Source organism: Impatiens glandulifera, unplaced genomic scaffold (assembly GCF_907164915.1).
Source record: "Impatiens glandulifera unplaced genomic scaffold, dImpGla2.1, whole genome shotgun sequence".
Lineage (NCBI taxonomy): Eukaryota > Viridiplantae > Streptophyta > Magnoliopsida > Ericales > Balsaminaceae > Impatiens > Impatiens glandulifera.
This window is the reverse complement of record NW_025919410.1, coordinates 677-21831: the sequence shown is the minus strand read 5'-3', so window position 1 is coordinate 21831 and position 21155 is coordinate 677. Positions and strand designations below refer to the sequence as shown.

The following is a 21155-nucleotide window of genomic DNA, read 5'->3' as shown; positions in this document are numbered from 1 at the left end:
ATTTGACTTTCTCGTTTAGGAATGATGAAAGAAAGAAGGTTGAGAAATGTAACTCACGCTGAAGCCGAACTTGATTGGACCCCAAGGCAACAACATAATGCAGGCATTGCATTTGAACCCATTCGGTACCAGCTTCCTGTATGAAGAAATTCTTAGAGCAATAAGCAAAAAGATGAAAAATAAAAAAGAGTATAGGTATCTAGGTATTTAAACTTCCATTAAATGAAAATATATATTTTCTCTTTAAATAAGAGATTAACCTTCACAAATAAACACTAAAAATTCTTTTGAATCAAATTTTAAAAAAAAACTTCACTGAAAATGTTTGTCTTTTAAGGGACACTTCATTTTAAGGGCCAATTTTTTCGATCGATCTATATATATATAAAATGATTAGAAAACAGATGATGTTAAATTTGAATATCAAACTAGACCATGTATATTTTCTTCTTCTAAACTAACAAGTTAGTTGGAATGTTATCATTTAAGAAATATTTGAACGGAATTTAAAATTTAATTTAAGAGACGTTATTCAATTTGTTCAAAAATATTAGGAAAAAAAGTTTGTGTTTACTAAAATGCGTTTTGTTTTATAAATTCGGTTCGGTATTTGGGAAATTACGGACGCTTTGTAGAGACCATATACTTAAATCATTACTATCCAAAAACCTAAACATGCTTCTACAATGTTTTTATTCAAAGTAAATCCTAATTATGCATCTAATAAGTGTCCAAAATAGAAATAAATAAAATAAAAATTAAGTTACCGGTCACAAATGGAATCTGAAAAAATAAAACCTGTAAAATGCACATAAACAAGTTAGTAACTAGAAATAAAATTAAACCTAGATTTAATAAAAAAATTATTATTATTTTTGTTGAAAAAATATTTTATTAAAATTTATAAAAAATATTTAGCTGCTAAAATAAAATAAGAGAAGTTTCTAGCAAAAGGGTTCAATCAAAAGACAAACCACGCAGATCACTCACCAGGCCAGATCATTTCAGATCTTGCTCGAACCAAACTGAAAAAGGCTGAAATCTCTCCATTTTTTTTATAAAATAAAAACTTTGAATTAACACCGTTATTCGCTTATAAACAATGCTTAGAATGCACCCGAGCCGTATAGAGACGAACTATAAACCAAAACCAAGATCGAACTCAAACTGTCCGAAACATCAAATCGGACCGTTCGGTTTTAAAAACATTTTTTAACATAAGAGAATTAAAATGTTCGGTCGGTCTGGCAAAAAAAAAATTACAGAAACCAAAATACATGTGCATTCAAAAGTTAATAAACCCATAAAACCAGAGTTCGAGGTCTTAAAAATGGCCGAGGAGATAACTTTTTCGTTTTCTCTCGCTCTAAAACCTTTTCCCCAAGCTAAAATGGCGGAGGAGATATCTTTTTCGTTTTCTCTCACTCTATATATGTGTACGCATAAATGAAGTCTCTCCATTTTTTTTATAAAAAGAAAACTTCGAATCAACGGCCGACCTGGTGCGTTTTCCGCTTCTAAACAATGCTTAGAACACACTTGAGCCATATAGATACGAACCCTAAACCCAAAACAAAGATCAAACTCAAACTGTTCGAAACTTGAAAATCGGACCGTTCGGTTTTAAAAACATTTTTTAACATAAGAGAATCAAAATGGTCGGTCGGTCGGACATAATTATTTTTTACAGAAACCAAAATACACGTGTATTCAAAAGTTAATAAACCCAGAAAACCAGAGCTTCGAGGTCTTAACAATGGCGGAGGAGATATCTTTTTCGTTTTCTCTCTCTCTAAAACTTCTCCCCACGCTAAAATTGCGGATGAGATATCTTTTTCGTTTTCTCTCACTCTATACATGTGTACGTAGAAATTAAGTCTCTCCATTTTTTTTTATAAAAAGAAAATTTCAAATCAACGGCCGTCCTGGTGCGTTATCCGCTTCTAAACAATGCTTAGAATGCACTTGAGTCGTATAGAAACGAACCCTAAACCCAAAACCAAGATCGAACTCAAACTGTCCGAAACTTTAAAATCGAACCGTTCGATTTTAAAAATATTTTTTAACATAAGAGAATCAAAATGGTCGGTCGATCGGGCAAGAATTAATTTTTACAGAAACAAAAATACATGCATGTGTATTCAAAAGTTAACAAACCTAGAAAACTAGAGCTTCAAGGTCTTAACAATGGCGGAGGAGATATCTTTTTCGTTTTCTCTCTCTCTAAAACCTTCTCCCCACGCTAAAATGGCGGAGGAGATATCTTTTTCGTTTTCTCTCGCTCTAAAACCTTCTCCCCACGCTAAAATGGCGGAGGAGATATATTTTTCGTCTTTTCTCACTCTATACATGTGTACGCAGAAATGAAGTCTTTCCATTTTTTTTTTATAAAAAGAAAACTTATAATGAACGGCCGTCCAGGTGCGTTATCCGTTTCTAAACAATGCTTAGAATGCACTTGAGTCGTATAGAGACGAACCCTAAACCCAAAACCAAGATCGAACTCAAACTGTCTGAAACTTCAAAATCGGACCGTTCGGTTTTAAAATTAGTTTTTAACATAAGAGAATCAAAATGGTCGGTCGATCGGGCAGAATTATTTTTTACAGAAACAAAAATACATGTGTATTCAAAAGTTAATAAACCTAGAAAACCAGAGCTTCGAGGTCTTAACAATGGCGGAGGAGATATCTTTTTCGTTTTCTCTCACTCTATACATGTGTACGCAGAAATGAAGTCTCTCCATTTTTTTATAAAAAGAAAACTTCGAATCAACGGTCGTCCTGGTGCGTTATCCGCTTCTAAACAATGCTTATAACGCACTTGAGCCGTATAGAGACGAACCTAAACCCATAACAAAGATCGAACTCAAACTGTTCAAAACATCAAAATTGGACCGTTCGGTTTTAAAAACATTTTTTAACATAAGAGAATCAAAATGGTCGGTCGATCGGGCAGAATTTTTTTTTACAGAAACCAAAATACATGTGTATTCAAAAGTTAATAAACTCAGAAAACCAGAGTTTCGAGGTCTTAACAATGGCGGAGGAGGAGATATCTTTTTCGTTTTCTCTTGCTCTAAAACCTTCTCCCCACTCTAAAATGGAGGAGGAGATATCTTTTTCGTTTTCTCTCTCTTTATACATGTGTAGGAAGAAATGAAGTCCCTCCATTTTCTTATAAAATAAAACTTCGAATCAACGTCCGTCCTGGTGCGTTATCCGCTTCTAAACAATGCTTATAACGCACTCGAACCGTACAGAGACGAACCCTAAACCCAAAACCAAGATCGAACTCAAACTGTCCGAAACTTTAAAATCGGATCGTTCGGTTTTAAAAACATTTTTTAACATAAGAGAATCAAAATGATCGGTCAGTTGGGCAGAACATTTTTTTACAGAAACCAAAATACATGTGTATTCAAAAGTTAATAAACCTCGAAAACTAAAGCTTCAAGGTCTTAACGCAGAGGAGATATATTTTTCGTTTTCTCTCGCTCTAAAACCTTCTCCCCACGCTAAAATGGCGGAAGAGATATATTTTTCGTTTTCTCTCGCTCTAAACATGTGTAGGCAGAAATCAAGTCTCTCCATTTTTTTTATTAAAAGAAAAGTTCGAATCAACGACCGTCGTGGTGCGTTATCCGCTTTTCAACAATGCTTAGAACGCACTCGAACCGTATAGAGACAAACCCTAAACCCTAAACCCAAAACCAAGATTAAACTCAAACTGTCTGAAACTTCAAAATCGGACCGTTCGGTTTTAAAAACATTTTTTAACATAAGAGAATCAAAATGGTCGGTCGGTCGGGCATAATTTTTTTTTATAGAAATAAATGTTGGATTTGAAGTTTTAGTCAAATGAATGCAAATGACAGAAAGTAAAGAACACATGGAGTTTTATGGATGTTTATAGATAAAACTCATATGTCACCCTATTTCCACAACCGGAATGATATCCACTAAGACTTTGATTCAGATACAACTCACTGAACTAACTAACTCTCCGTTGAACAGAACATCCTCTGTTCAACTTACAATACTGATATTTCTCACATAAAAGACAGTATGCAATTACAATATGATCACAGCTAGACATTAAGAGATTTTTCTTTAGCTTGAGAGGCTTTCTTGAAGCGAATGTGTGAAGCGAAGTTCAAAAAAGCTATTTCTCCAAAGGGCAGTTCGACCGTTGTCCTTGGGCTTCTATTTATAGTTGAAGTGCACTAACGGTCGAATATTCTTTGTGGAAACGTGGAATGTGTCCGTTGGACGACCGCCTATAGTACGAGAGTGCAACAGACTCTAAGTATTTGGATTGTGTTTGTACCGAACAGGTAGTGCGCCGAATATCCTCTGATCTTGTCTTGTGTTGGGAATGCAATTGAGAGATATTCGCGTACATGGCATTCATTCATTTGATAGAATTAGTTGGCTTGTCATATTGTTGAAAGCAGGAACAGTAAACAGCTGAGTGAACGTGGTTAGACGGATGCTTCCTTCAGACGGCTGCTAAAGCAAAGCATCAGACATTCTTCTTTAGACCGCATCTAAAGGAGTTAGACGTCGTCTAACTACGTTACCCTTTAGACCGCGTCTAAAGGAGTTAGAAGTCCTCGTCTAACTACGTATCCCTCTAGACCGCGTCTAAAGGAGTTAGATTTCCTCGTCTAACTACGTATCCCTTTAGACCGCGTCTAAAGGAGTTAAACTACCTCGTCTAACTATGTTTCCCTTTAGACCGCGTCTAAAGGAGTTAGACTACCTCGTCTAACTACATACGTTTCCCTTTAGACCGCGTCTAAAGGAGTTAGACTACCTTGTCTAACTACGTTTCACTTTAGACCACGTCTAAAGGAGTTAAACTTCCTTGTTTAACTACGTAAGACGTCTGAAGTAGAAAAATCTTTTAGATTTGTGTCTGCACAAAATAAGTAAACAACTTAGTCACATTTGTTTTCAATAAGACATTAAGCTCTTCGACTTTACTTGATCATAACTAAGTTTAACATAAATCATCAAAACAATGTTTGCATTGAATAAACTTATTTTCTTAGTTTATTTTTGTTAATTTGATTTGACTCAACATAATTTTATAAATAAATTAATTTTGTTAGGTTAGAATTTGGTTTTGATTGAATTAATAAATAAGTATTTAATGTATATAATATTATTAAAAAGAAAATTGTGAAATTGATTTAGATTCGAAGTTTGTAACTTTTATTTTAAGTGATTTAGATTGACAATTTAAGGTGATGGTTTGTTTTTGTTACTTTTATTTTTTTTATATAAGATAGTGCTAAAATTTGTAATTATAAAAATCATAACTCTGATATTTTTATAATGTAATCCTTGATTAAAGATATCTTTAAAAAGTTTTATAACTAGTGTTTAAGCATTGTATTACTCTTAACTTTTAAATATTTAGTTAAGAATGATTTAAAATTTAAGCATCATATTATTTTTTGTTATAGTACATTTTACAACTATTTGGTTAAAAATGAATTAACTTCTGTTAGGATCTAGGTAGCCGCTAGAGGACCGGGGGTTGGACCGGTTAGCGGGTCTCACTCGAAGGGTGGTGATTAATCCTGTTAGAGATTAACACCGGGGTTTTAATACTACACAAACTGTCACAAACCCTTGAACTAGGTTCAAGCGCGGAAGAGGTTTGTTTCAGGTTGAAGCAGCACACTAGTATGATAGGCAGAACCGGTTTCGGATGATGAAGGTTTGAAGATTGATGGGTCGGTTTTTGTAAGCTGGCGGTCCGGTTTAGGTAGAGTTAAAACGGTGTAGGTAAGTTAGTACGGGTCGGTTAGAAAATGGAACCGGCAGAAAGTAAATAACAAGACAGATTTTATGGATGTTCGGAGATAAAGCTCCTACGTCACCCCTTCCTCTCGAAACCGCGAGAAGGATATTCACTAAGGAATACAAGTACAATCCGACTGAGACTTATTTCCTGCTCGATAACACTCTTACAATTTACACCGAAATTGTAAAATACACACTTCAACTTTAGCCCTTAGGCTTTCTCTAGAGATAGAACACACTGTTTTCACTTGTAAATTAAATGCTCTTTGTATTGCTCGTGTCTCGCTGTGTGTCCCTCTCAGAATCTCTTGTTGTCCCACATTTACTCTTCTTCAACTGCCCCTTTTATAGATGAAATATGCCAACGGTCATATTTCACTTCCTTGAATCTGATTGGCTGAGCAGAGGTTCAGTGATTCAGTGATTCAAACCCTGCGGTCATATTTTCAGACCTGACGGTCAATCTCAGACCTGGAGGTCAATCTCACAGACTTGACAGTCTGTTCTTCCGGTGTGTAAGACAAACCTGCTAGGTTTGTCTTTTACTCAATGTGGTAACTGTCTGTTAAACAGTTAGTTGTTTGTACTTGGAAGATCTCTTTTATGACTTATCCCGAAGTGGAAAGATCTTGTAGGACTGTCTTCTGCAGCCTGCAGACTTTCCTCAGACTTGTATAGATATGGAAATGTTAAGTCTGTTCCTTTGGTATCATACTCAACAGATACCCAAATTGTCTTCTTGTACTTGTCGGTCATTTGACTTAACCGAATGACTTCCGGTGTGATTGGTTTAACCGGACAGCTTCCGGTTATTCCTTTGTGGCTGATCGGCTTGTTTGATGTTTCCGGTTTTTAGCTTTGGCCTGATCCTTTCTTTGTGCGGTCATGTTCCGAATGTCCTGGTCGGTTTGTTGTCTTGACCGGTTAATCTTCTTAGCCGGTCCATTTTGTTTGGCCGGTCCGGTTCCTTTGTTCCTGCATGGAAGGTTTATTTGTTAAGTTTCGTGAACCGGTCCAATTTTATCTAGCAATTTCTCCCTTTTTGTTTATTTTATTTAAAATTATCAAAACTATGTAAGTTTGCAAACGTAGGCCGGTTCTTTGTTTTGAACGGATTTTTAAAACTGACTTTAGAGAATTTTCGAAAAAATTTGAAAGAAATTTTGAGAAAATTTTTGGAAAAGTCTTATCTTTTATCTTATCAATTTCTCCCTTTTTGATTATTTTATTTAAAATTATCAAAACCATGTAAAGATGCAAATATAGGCCGGTTTTAAAAATAACTTTATATATATATAGAAATAACCGAGAAAGGGAAAATATTATATAAACACCGAAATAAGCATAGTTAAGAAAGGTAAGCCCCTATTCTGAGTCGGAGAAGTTGAATCTGGCCATCATGTCCTTGGTCTGCTTTTTCTTATCCGGTCGTGAGACTCGCTGTCTTGTAGGCCGCCGCTGTAGGTGCTCTTCATCTTCTTCTTCGGTTTGAGTAGCCTGGGCCAGTTGACTTTCTATAACTGTGTTAGTGACCCCATCTAGCAGCCCGGCCACTTGAGCCTTCTTTGATGATTTTTTTTTTCGTTTTGCCGGAACCGAAGATGGAGGGGCCGCCGTTGTCTTCTTCTTGTGAGCGGTCGCAAATCCCTCAAGCCTTTGTCTTTCAGTATTCAACCGCTCTTCGTCCTCCGCGGCTTGAGCGGCTACGGACTCTACAAGTCCCGGATACTTAGCCATCACCCTTCGTTCGTGTTCGGCTATTTCTTCTTCGGTAAGTTGTGGTGGCTCCTTTTCTCTTCTTGCTTCTTCGTCAGCGCATCCTAGACTTCCTTAGCCGCTCGGGCATTTGCCTCCACAACCGCTTGATCCGCATTCAACTTGGCCTTGAGTAATTCATCAACTTGTGCGGTAAGCGCCTTGAGGTCGGCCTCGAGTTTGTCGTTGCGGTCTTCAAGACCCGCATTCTTCTTTTCCAGTTCCGAGACCCTATCAAGTGTTGTGCCGACCAGATCCTCAGTGACCTCTCTTAATCTTTGTTCGGTCTCTCTTTTAAGCCGATCGAAGTCATCCTTTAGTCCTGAGGTGTCTTCTTCTAAGGCCTCGGTTCGGTGAAGCTGGTTGCTGCGCAAAACCGCTTCTTCCCGGTAGTCAGCTTCGACTTGTGAGATCGGTCATCCGCCCTTAACAGAGTATGCCTTGTATTGTTGGCGAACCGGAGTTCCAGGCTTACGGTTCTCTTCATTCTTTCCTCTAATGGGTGAACCGTTGAGTCTTCAAACTCTTGAAGGAGGAACTTAACCCTTTCTTCTGTAATACCCGGTTTGGAGACTCCAGGTTGTTCGGTGAAAGGAGCTTCTATCCTTTCGCTGGTTTCGTTTATCACCGAATTCGCCCGAGGAGGAGTTGCTTCATGATCGGTCTCAGAAGCTAGAAAGTGCGGTTTTCCTCGTTGTCCGCACACTGCTTCCAGCCGCTCTATATCTTCATCTAATTCTCCTCTCGCTTTCTCAAGTCTTTCTAGCACCAAGAGCGTTAAGTTGGCCTCCGGTGTTCCCTCTTCATACTTTTCTTTAATCTTCCGGATCCGTACGGTTAGCTTCTGTAGCCGGGCTCGTGGTGTTATGATGGCGGTTCGTCCCAAGGCTTCGTGAATAGTTTCGGAGTTTGTGAGGTCCATGACTATTTCCCTCTATTTTCTTCAGCCTTTGGAAACACTCTTCGTCGGTTAAGCCGGTAAAATGTGTTTATAAAGTTTGCTGAACCGGTACTTGTGTCATTCCCGGTATAATTCGCCAACCTTTTCAGCTCGTAGTGCAATGGTCTCCAGGATATTGCGCGCTATGATGTCGGCCTTCTTCTGATCGTCTTCAGGGGAGGCCTCCTCTTCCTCACTACTTTCTCCACCGGCCTCGGCGTTCTCAGTGCTACCGGCCGCACCGGTATTGATGGGACTTGTACCCGAATGCTCTTCATCATTCGGTCTTTCTTCATCGGTTTTCTCCGAATCGGTTCGTTCAGACGTGGAAGTCGACTCTTCCTCATCCCTTGTTTGTGCTGGCGGTTCCGAGAAGACTACATTCTCCTTGCCCTTGCTTCCGGCCTTTTCTTTTGCCGAGGCCGATTTCTTGGCGGATGTCTTCTTTCGGCCACTTGTGGAGCCGGGTGCCGGCTGCTTCCTCTCCAGGAAGTGTTTGGATCTTATTAACCGTCCTGGTCAGATAGTGACACCAGGACCGGTGTTGATGTTGTGATGGAGCAAGATTTTTCCAAGGGGGATGGTGTATCCCCATGACCGGGTTGAATCCGGTTTCACCATATCCTTTAGGTTGTTGAATACTTCCTTCGCCTAGTTCACTTTCGTACCTTCTATTAAGCCGACCAGCATCCCGATTTTGGCCTTGGTGAGGCTATTGTAATTTCCTTCTTTCGCCTGAACCACCTTTGTAAAGATGTCACAAAGCGGTATGTACTCCGGTCGTAGTGTTGCTTTGTTACCGGATACTTTTACCGGTTCCTTGGTTGCTGAGAGAATCTGGCATGCTGCCTCGAATGTTTTTAGTTCTAGATCCGCCGCTGCATCTCGGCCGGCTGTTGGAAGGCGCAGGCTTTCCGCAACCGATTCTTCGGTTAGCTCGAATTCGGTACCGCTGATAGTCGCGGTGATCTTGTCGCCGGATAGAGTTGCGGTGTTGAAGAACTCTTCAACCACTTCTTTGTATAAGACATGGGGTCCGTCGAGAAAATACTCAAGACCGGCTTCGGCTACCCGGTCAATAACTCCCTTTGCTGCAGGCGTACCCTTCTGTCGGATTTCCTCGAAATCCACTTGAGTCATGTGCTTGAACAAAACCGAATTGCGCCCCATTTGAGATGATTGAGAGAGTTTGGAAGAATGAGAGTAGATAACCGCTGAGAGAATTTGAGAGCTTAGAGAGAGAAAGCTGTTTCGCGTGAAAGTGAAATGAGATGGCCAAAAGCCCCTTTTATAGGTGCGGTTTGGAAACCCAACCGTCCCATCAACATTTGGCGGGAGTTTTCCCTCCAAGCCGAATGGACGGCAAACCGTGGGCGGAAAGCCAAAGGGTGGCTATCGAAAAGGCGGTAAGTCAATAGGCGGTATGTCAGGAGGTGGGAAGTTTTGAGCGGGAAATTTCCCTCCAAAATTATTGATTTCGACTTTGATGACGTGATCTCTCTTTTTGAAACTGTTTGATGCTATAGTTTTCTTAACTTAACCGGAGAGATTGGTTATTGAAAGTTAACTGGTTATTTTGAACAAGAAGACTATTTGCAATCTTTTGAGTTTAAGCGGTTTTCTTTGAGACCGGATAGGAGCCCAGTTATTTTGACAATATTAACCGGTTACTTAGATAGATATTAAGATGACTCGGTCATTTAGACGGAAATAGATTTGTATTGAAGAGACATTACAGAACAGAAACCGACAGATAGATCGGTGTAAAAACAAACATACATAAGAGGGAAAGTTATAGCTTATGTAATAACCACTTTAGAGAGTCTGTCTTCCACCACATTCATGTCAAGGATGTTCGAGGGGGATGCCGGTGTGCCCGGTCCAAATTCTGGCCGGTATTTGAGAATGAGCTTACTGATGTGAGGTGCATAACCGAGACATTTCTTGGTTATCACCATGTTTTTCAGGCTTTGAAAGATGACCGTTGACCAGTTGATGGCCGTTTTGCTAACAATATGGGTCATCATGTTGTAAGTGTTCTTGGAGTACCGCTGATTTGGAGATTGACACAGGATAGACCGGGTCACAATCTCAAGAAGGAGTTGGGCGTGATGACCGAGGCGGGTTTTTAACCCATAGTTTTCCACCGGAACAATGGTTCCAGAGAGGTATAGTGTGTGTTCAAATGCAGCACTTCCCTCCTGGGTTGGAAAGTCAGAAAAACCCATCTGTGGGCAAGTTGAATAGGTGGGCAAATTCGGCTTCATCGAGCCAGAAAGTATGGTCTCTTACCGTAGAGACGATGTAATTGCCCCTGATGCAAGCGCTTCGAAAGAAGGTCTTAACATCTTCAATCAGAATGGGACCGGATTCTTCGAGGAATGTTCGAAGTCCGGTGTCAATTAGAGATTCAAACATGAATTTCTTTGCATGATTTCCGTCCCATTGTTCCATGCATGAATCGAAGTTAATGCTCAAAAAGTTTCCCAATGTTCGGCTCGGCATGATTATAACTTTTGCTAGGATGGGGAGGAATGTTCAAGAGATTTCAAGAGACTTATATGTTTCAGGATGTGTTGATTTGATTACAGGCTGGCCCTTTATATAGGGTCGGTTTTGGAGGGAAAATATTAGCATTGAATGTCAGTTTTGTCTCATTAAGGAAGAGAATATTTATGTTTCCAAAACGCATTGGGAAGGAGTTACTTTTAATTTATTGCGGAGCTCGAGGTGGGATTTGGTTGAGAAGTAACGAAGTTAGTTGGGTATTGATTACTCAGGTGGTTGGGGGGTTACTTCATTAATTAAATATTCCTTTTTCATTAATGCACCAACACAATGGAAAGTAATCAAGGAAAACCGAAAGGGACATGGATAAAGCCGAAGAGAACGTAAATAAAGCCGAAGAGAACATTGATAAAGCCGAAGAGAACATTGATAAAGCCGAAGCGATCATAGGTAGGTTGGGTGAAGATGCACCCGGTGCGTGCAGCAAAATTACCGGGTGTAGGAAGAAGTGACTTAACGACCGCTGGAGGAGACCGCACCGTTGGGGTTGTTGCGGCGGTTCCTCCTCCTCCAATCTCTTTCAAACCGCTCGTAGAAGGAGTCGGTTATTTCCTTTGTTAGCACCTGAGCTTGATTTAGACCTTCGCCTGGACAGGTCGGTACACCAAGCTCAACGAGCAGACAACTCAGCTGGGGAACGAGGCCGACTGTTCGAACGCTAATCATCCAGATTAGAACGTCGAACAGTACTCGTGACCAGTTAACTGGGGTCCCGGTGGTGATTGTTGCCATCATGTTGAAAGAGGCGGTGCAGTAAGTATTCGTCACATCCCTCCCTAGGATGCTTCGACCTATGACATCATTGAGGAGCTGATATTCAGCCCTCAGAAGTGATTTTGTGCCATGGTCACTAACGGGTTCGTTAGACCGGGCAAAAGTTAGGGAGATCTCGTCCTTTAAGTCGGCCGGAACATTGAGATCTGTCAAACCTTGCTTTGGCAAGCCAAAGCACCGCCCAAAGTCGCTTTCTGTAAAGTCGAATACTACATCGCCCACCTGAGATTGGATGTGAGTGTCAAAATGCGGTGTTCCTCTGAAGATCCTTGCAATGTACAAGAATTCCAGAACAGAATCTGGATAGATGACGTGCTTGTCATCCAAGAAGTATCGAAGACCTGCGTCTTCGAGTGATTTTATCATCTTGAACACATCATAGTGTTCAGTGCTTTTCGCAGATCTGAAGTCTACTTGGAAGATGTTTGAAAACTGAGACATTTTTGTCTTAGTGAGAGGAGAGGTTATGACTTGTGATTGTTTTGATTAAGATTTGTTCATCTTATATACTAGTGGAGAGAGAACCCTATTATCCAGGTATCACAGGGGATGATGTCTATTATCCAAAGGTGAAAAGGATTTGCATAAAATAAGCATGTCTGCAGGCTAGGGGTGTTGGTCATAGACCTGGACCATGAAAGATATCATTAAATCTTCACGTCTTTTTAGGTGTGACCATTTTACTTTGAAAAGGAAATGTTACAGAACAGATAAGCTTAAACATAGATAATTATTCCACTTTTGTTTGAAGTTCAAATAATCTAAGATTACTTATTTCCGAACCGGTCAGTTATCAGTTGTTCGTCCCGAGGCGGTTATTTGGTGCATGCACTAAATAACCGGTCGGTTTACTCTATCTGATAAGCCAGGCGGTTCTTCCATATATACCTTGAGAATTTGAAATCTTACAGTTTAGAAAGAACTACCGGTTTTGTCTGTCCGAACCGAATTCCTTTAAGCATCCTTAGGAAGTATCTGACTAATATCGGTTAAACCGAGAGTAAGTCTGAATTGAGAAAACTTAGCTTCCTGTAGAGGCTTGGTGAAGATATCGGCTACTTGTTGATCTGTCGGTACGTATTCCAGCCGAATATGCTTCAGCATTACATGTTCCCGAATGAAGTTGTGCCTTATGTCAATGTGCTTGGTTCTGGAGTGTAGAACCGGATTGTAGGTGATTGCTATGGCACTAGTGTTGTCACAAAAGATCGGAGACTCTTCGGCTATGACACCGAAGTTCTTCAATTGTTGTTGAATCCAAAGGAGTTGTGAACAACAACTTCCGGCCGCTAGGTATTCAGCTTCTGCGGTGGATGTGGCCACTGATGTTTGTTTCTTGCTATGCCATGAAACAAGCCGGTCACCTACGAACTGACATGTTCCGCTGGTGCTTTTTCTATCAATCTTGCAACCTGCGTAGTCTGCATCTGAATAGATCGTTAGGTTAAAGGATGAGTCCTTTGGATACCACAGGCCGACATCAGGTGTTCCCTTTAGATACTTCAAGATCCTCTTTACGACTATGTAGTGGGATTGTTTTGGGTTGGCTTGAAATCTCCCACACACACCGACTGCAAATAGAATATCTGGTCTACTTGCTGTCAGGTACAGGAGAGAGCCGATGATGCCCCGGTAAGCTATCTGGTCCAGCGATTGACCCTCATCATCCTTGTCCAATTTAACCGATGAGCTCATTGGAGTAGCCGCTGAGGAGCATGTGTCCATCCCAAACTTCTTTAGGAGCTCCTTGGTGTACTTAGGTTGACTAATGAAAGTTCCTTCTTCGAGTTGTTTAACCTGAAGACCTAGGAAGAAGCTTAATTCTCCCATCATACTCATTTCAAACTTGTTAGTCATCAAGGTTGAAAATTTGTCACACAACTTAGGATCGGTTGATCCGAAAATGATATCATCTACATAGATTTGAACAAGTAGGATATGTTCCTTCTTTTCAAATTTAAACAGCGTTTTATCTACCGATCCGATTGTGAAATCATGTTGTAACAAAAATGCGGTTAGTGTGTCATACCAGGCTCTAGGTGCTTGCTTTAGACCGTATAAAGCTTTGTTTAGCCGGTATACATGGTTTGGAAATTCAGCACTTTTGAAACCGGGTGGTTGTTCAACGTACACCTCTTCACGTAGATCACCATTCAAAAATGCACTTTTGACATCCATTTGAAAAACCTTAAAGTTCTTGAAAGCAGCAAAAGCTAGAAAAATCCTAATAGCTTCAATTCTAGCTACAGTGGCAAATGATTCTTCAAAATCAATACATTCTTCCTGTTTGTAACCTTGTGCCACTAATCTGGCTTTGTTCCTCGTGACCAAACCGTCTTAATTGAGTTTATTTCTAAATACCCATCTTGTTCCTATGACCGGGTGATCTTTCGGTCTAGGGACTAGGTACCAAACTTTATTACTCTCAAACTGGTTTAGCTCTTCTTGCATTCCCAAGATCCAATCCGGATCTGACAATGCTTCATCTATTCTTTTCGGCTCAATCTGGGATATGAAAGCGGAATTAAAGTATTCTTCCAGAAGTTGACGCCTAGTTCGAACAGGTTCTGAAGGGTCACCTATAATTTGCTCAGGAGGGTGTTTAGTGTTCCTTTTGAAATTCGATTCAGGGATGTCTACCAAATCACCTTTTATTTGATCAAGGCTAGACATATCGATAGGCTGAACAGGGTTGTCAGACCGATCGATCTCCTCGGTTTGGACCGAAGTGTCAGCTTCCTGTCGTGGGACAGCCTGATCCGGTTGGGTTTCAATATTACCCATCTAGTCATGGACGAACCGCCTGAAAACCGGTACTTCATCTTCACTATCAGAGTGGATATTGGTATTTTCCAATCTGTTGTGTAGATCAAAGCATGATGCAGTATTACTTTCAACCGATTCATCGAAAACCACGTGAAGTGATTCCTCCATGGTTAAAGTTCTGTTGTTGTACACTCTATATGCCTTACTCACTGATGAGTAAACTAGCATAATTCCGGTATCGATTTTTGCATCAAAGGTAGGAAGATATGTTTTACCATTTATATGAATATAGCACTTACAACCGAAAATCTTGAGGTACTTAAGGTTAGGAACCCTGTTAAAATAAACCTCATATGGTGTTTTGTTATGAAACTTGTTAATCAGAGACCGATTTTGTGCATAGCATGCAGTGTTGATAGCCTCAGCCCAGAATTTCTGAGCAATACCCGAATCGGCTATCATGGACCGTGCGGCTTCCTTGAGAGTCTGGTTTCTTCTCTCGGCCAGGCCATTTTGTTGAGGAGTCCTAGCACTAGACAACTCGTGTATAATGCCGGATTCATTAAGAAATGCAGTTAATGTACTACTGGTAAATTCGGTACCTCGATCACTTCTAATGCTATTAATGCGAGTTGATTTTTCATTTTGAAAACGTTTAAGCAGTGTAATCAAGTTTGATGTAGTTTCACGTTTAGATGGTAAGAATATTACCCATGTAAACCTAGAGTAATCATCAATAACTACCATGGTGTACAGCATACCACCTAGGCTAACGACCTGAATCGGTCCAAATAAATCCATGTGGAGGAGATCTAAGCATCGGTTAGATTGGATATTTCCTTTACTCTTAAAGGTTGACTTAGTCTATTTACCCATTTGACATGCTGAACAGACCTTATCTTTGTTAAATACTATGTCAGGAATACCTTCTACTAGCTTTTTACCGCGAATGTAGTTTAAAGTTTTCATGTTTAGATGGTTTAGTCTCTTATGCCATAACCAGGTTTGATCGGTCTTAGCTATCATGCATACAGGGTATTCTACCTTAGTTTTCCAGTCTACTTTGTAGATATTACCTAGCCTATTTCCGGTTAGCAGTATAATGCCTTGAGAGTTCTTAACTAAGCATGCATGTTTAAGAAATTCTACCGTGTATCCAGCATCACACATTTGACTAATACTTAGTAAGTTAAAACGTAGGTTTTCTACTAAAAGCACATTATCAACAGTTAGGTTACCATGGACAATCTTACCCTTGCCCACAGTTCTACCTTTTGAGTTGTCACCGAAGGTAATTAGAGCACCGGTTTCTATTTTGATATCGGTTAGCAGATTGTTGTTCCCGGTCATATGCCTGGAGCAACCGCTATCCAAGTACCATTCAGAGTTTCCTAGTCGCTCCTGCAAAATGTACATATTTACAACTACTTGGTACCCACATTCACTTGGGTCCACATGCGATTAGTCCCTTGGGTATCCAAACCTTGATAAACCGGATAGCCTTCTTTGCTAAGGTTTTAACCGTCCTTTTGGCACATGGTTTTGGGTATCTCAGTTTTTCTAAGAAGGTCTTAAATGAGGGTGATCTTTGGTTTGACCTATGCGGTTGAGAATTAGCTTTCCTATTTTTGAGAATGTCGGCTTTTCTTTTCGCAGGGTCAAGCCACTTCTCAGAGTCGGTTGGACCGACATAGTTATACTTTAGCTTTTCTTCCGTATAATATGCGGTCAATTCTTCTTCAGCGGTCAAGGAGCTTTTAATGAATCTAATAAGAGGAAGGTTACTCCTTGTAAACCTCACTTTCTCTACGGGTTTTTGGTCTTTGGAGCTATCCTTTGTGTATCCTAAACCGAACATGCAAAAAGGGTGTCTGTAATGGCTACACATTTTCTTTACCATATCACTAGATCTCTTATATGCGGCCAACTTATACTGGAGTCGGGCATTTTCTTCTTCGGTCAGTTCTCTAGCTGGTTCATTAGACTGTTCGGTCCTAATTGGTGGTTCAGGTTCTAATTTGGTTTCTATGCTAGGGATTTCATCAGGTTCTATGACCTCTGGTTCGGTTATAACAGGTACTTCTGGTTCTGTCAGAATGGGTACTATAGGGTCGGTTCTAAGGTTGAGTTGCTTAGGTAACATAACTAGTAGGTTCTTATACTCTTCTACCATGTCATTCAATGCATTATATAACTCATCTTTAGTAAATTCTTCATAGGGAGAGTCAAATACCTGTTCCTTCATTTGCCATGGCTATCAGTGCTTTCTGAACCTCACTTTCTTCACCGGTTTGTTGATAGTTGTTTCGGTTATCTTGGTTATCCGGTTTCCGGTTATCCCTCCTCAGTTTTCTGCATTCCCACTTAAAATGTCCCAAACAGTTACAGTTATAACACCTTACATTGGATTTATCATCATAGTTGTAGTTTGTCGGTTGGCTTCTTTTCATGAACCTCCCAAACTTCTGTGCAAGCATTGCCATGGCATCCTTGGTAAATTGTTCGGCGGTTCTGATCGGTGCAGGTGCAGGTGCAGCTGGTTCTGTGGATGTGATTAGTGCTCTGGTTGAAGTTGAGGCCGAGACTTCCTCCTCAGTCCTAGATCTCATTTCAAACTCATTTCAAACTCATATGCCTTAAGGTCTTCGAATATATCATGTAGCTTCATCTTGTTTAGGCAGTTTGATTCCCTCATCACTATTGTCTTTATGTCCCATGCACTTGGAAGAGATCTTAGTGCTTTCATGATAACTTCCTTGTTGTCATACCTCTTACCAAGAGTTGCTAGCTCATCTAACACACCAGTGAACCGGTCACTGTACTCTTTCATCGTTTCTCCCGGTTTCATCTTGATGCTTTCAAATTTTTGAGTAGCCACCATTATCTTGTTTTCCTTTGTTCTTTCATTACCCTCAAAGATCTGAATAACCGTGTCCCATGTCTCCTTTGCGGTTTTGCAATCTCTGATCTTGTAGTATGTATTTCTGTCCACACTGTTGGAGATCCGGTTTCTAGCATGGTTATCCAGGTTGTTTCTTCTCCTATCTTCAGTTGTCCATTCCTTTCTATCCTTATCAATGATAATCGGTCCTTCGGCCAGAATGGACTCCATTTCATCATCCAAGGTGATTAAGTGTAGGTGCATGCGTGCCTTCCAGTTGGCAAAGTCATCACCTTCTAGCATTGGAGGCCTATCGAAAGACATGCTTGCTTGAGTATTGAAACTACCTGGCTCTGATACCAATTGTTAGGATCTAGGTAGCCGCTGGAGGACCGGGGGTTGGACCGGTTAGCGGGTCTCACTCGAAGGGTGGTGATTAATCATGTTAGAGATTAACACCGGAGTTTCAATACTACACAAACTGTCACAAACCCTTGAACTAGGTTCAAGCGTGGAAGAGGTTTGTTTCAGGTTGAAGCAGCACACTAGTATGATAGGCAGAACCGGTTTCGGATGATGAAGGTTTGAATATTGATGGGTCGGTTTTTGTAAGCTGGCGGTCCAGTTTAGGTAGAGTTAAAACGGTGTAGGTAAGTTAGTACGGGTCGGTTAGAAAATGGAACCGACAGAAAGTAAATAACAAGACAGATTTTATGGATGTTCGGAGATAAAGCTCCTACGTCACCCCTTCCTCTAGAAACCGCGAGAAGGATATTCACTAAGGAATACAAGTACAATCCGATCGAGACTTATTTCATGCTCGATAACACACTTACAATTTACACCGAAATTGTAAAATACACACTTCAACTTTAGCCCTTAGGCTTTCTCTAGAGATAGAACACACTGTTTTCACTTGTAAATTAAATGCTCTCTGTATTGCTCGTGTCTCGCTGTGTGTCCCTCTCAAAATCTCTTGTTGTCCCACATTTACTCTTCTTCAACTGCCCCTTTTATAGATGAAATATGTCAACGGTCATATTTCACTTCCTTGAATCTGATTGGCTGAGCAGAGGTTCAGAGGTTCAGTGATTCAGTGATTCAGACCCTACGGTCATATTTTCAGACCTGACGGTCAATCTCACAGACTTGACAGTCTATTCTTCCGGTGTGTAAGACAAACCTGCTAGGTTTGTCTTTTACTCAATGTGGTAACTGTCTGTTAAACAGTTGTCTATACTTGGAAGATCTCATTTCTGACTTATCCCGAAGTGGAAAGATCCTGTAGAACTGTCTTCTGCAGCCTGCAGACTTTCCTCAGACTTGTATAGATATGGAAATGTTCAGTCTGTTCCTTTGGTATCATACTCAACAGATACTCAAATTGTCTTCTTGTACTTGTCGGTCATTTGACTTAACCGAATGACTTCCGGTGTGATTGGTTTAACCGGACAACTTCCGGTTATTCCTTTGTGGCTGATCGGCTTGTCTGATGTTTCCGGTTTTTAGCTTTGGCCTGATCCTTTCTTTGTGCGGTCATGTTCCGAATGTCCTGGTCGGTTTGTTGTCTTGACCGGTTAATCTTCTTAGCCGGTCCGTTTTGTTTGGCCGGTCCGGTTCCTTTGTTCCTGCATGGAAGGTTTATTTGTTAAGTTTCGTGAACCCGTCCAATTTTATCTAACAACTTCTAAATATAGTATTAGTCTTTATTTAGGATAAATTAATTTTGGTTAGTCTACCTTAGATAAATTGTGAAATCATTTCTTGAAATATTTTTCTAACAATTTTATTTATTTTTAATTATTTGTTTTTCTCTCTTGTTTACTTTTAAAGTAACTCAAAATGGACTCGAGATCTAAAATTACATAATACAAATATATTTAAACATTTTTTTATTTATTTATTTTATATATATAATCTTCAATATTTATTAATGATTTATACAATTTTTCTCTTAAAAATATAAAACTTTACTTTTATTCTATATACAATCAAATTACCTTTAATATTTTTTCAAACTTCATATTATGAAAATTATAATAAATATTCAAAAATATATATTTGTTATTAATTTTGAATGGTATATTTTAAATTAAATTAGTTGTTTCGTAGGATTAATTGGTATAAGAATATATATCATTTATTTCAAAATTAAAAAATTGATTTTATTAATAATGTGTACACACAAGTTTAATTTTATGAATGTTGCGATGATTTATATAATATTACCATTTAAACTTGTACATAAATTTATAATATAACTAATATACACTTGCATCTTATTATAATTGAATTTAAATTACACATATTCACCTTTTAAAATTTTATTAACTATGTGTTGTGCAATATAACCTTTTAAAATTTTATGAACTAATGGGTTGATATTATAATGTAAAGAAATATTTAAATAAAATAATTTTATTTTATTTGTGTTTGACAACGGTAAAAAAATTCAATAATTGCAAATAATTTATTTGAATTATTTGAGAATAAAGGAATTATTCATAATAATTATTTCCTATATGTTAATAATATCTTTCAAACTGTCCAAAATAAAATTCATGCATTTTTATCTCTTAGGAAGGGCAACATCCCCACATACTCTCAATATCTCTTATGTCACAAAAATAGCAATGATACAATTTCTAAAAGAGAGGATAATCAGTCGTACCTTTTGTATCCTAAAATCGTACTTCGCACATAAACCCTAAAACGAAATCAGTGTGAGGAAATCCACATCTTAAACACAGACAGAGAAATGGAAATGGCAAGAGATTTCTACCTGATAGTTTCTCCTTGACGCCCCTTCACCATGGCTATTGCTGTGAAGAATCTTATAGATGTAAAAAGAATTGAAGACATGTAGATAGACTACAAACCGATATTAAGCGATAGCCCCATCTGAGTAGGACGAAGGCTTTGGTAGAACCCTAGCCAATACTATAGACCATCTTGGAGTGTCCCTTGGGGACCAAGGCTGGAGGAAAAGAAGGACCTTCCAACGTCCGTATAACTGCAACAAAAATGGTAAAATAATAAAAACACAAATTTCATATACACAAATAGATGACCGACGAAGAAGCCGCATCGCAGAGACGTTCCTTTCCCTTTCATCGATGACCGATGATGAAGAGTCGCAATCGTCAGGTAAAACAGGCGGTGTTCGGGGATATCGTTTAACAATTGATCAGATCGAAAGGAAAATCAGTGACCGACGAAGAAGCAGAACTCACCTGGTTGTAATAGAATAGAGATTACTTCATTGCATGATGAAGAGTCGCAATCCGTCAGGTAAAACAGGCGGTGTTCGGGGATATCGTTTAACAATCGATCAGATCGAAAGGAAAATCAGTGACCGACGAAGAAGCAGAACTCACCTGGTTGTAAGTTCATAGATTACTTCATTGCGAGCATCTTCCATGGCCGAGCTTGCTTGATCTCTTTTTGTAAATAGTAAACGAAAATTTTGAAACGTCGCGGAGAGAGAATATGTTAATGGCTAGGTTAAAAGGTGGGAGCAAGATCCTATATTTCTACCCGTTTTTTTCTTTTAGAGTTTCTACCCATTCATTTAGGTGAGCACGTGATGTTCACCCTAAAACAAAATAATTAAGCATCATTATATATATATAGATTAGATAATAAAAAATAAACA

General features: G+C 39.3%; 1 protein-coding gene across 1 annotated transcript; it reads right to left on the bottom strand.

Annotated features, from left to right (window-relative positions):
* Positions 1-7636: 7636 nt before the first annotated feature.
* Positions 7637-8493, bottom strand: LOC124917889 (titin homolog). Its single transcript, XM_047458158.1, has 2 exons — positions 8030-8493; positions 7637-7937 (listed from the first exon to the last, which is right to left on the bottom strand). Exons 1-2 carry the CDS (start codon positions 8491-8493, stop codon positions 7637-7639), a joined length of 765 nt encoding a protein of 254 aa, XP_047314114.1.
* Positions 8494-21155: the final 12662 nt, after the last annotated feature.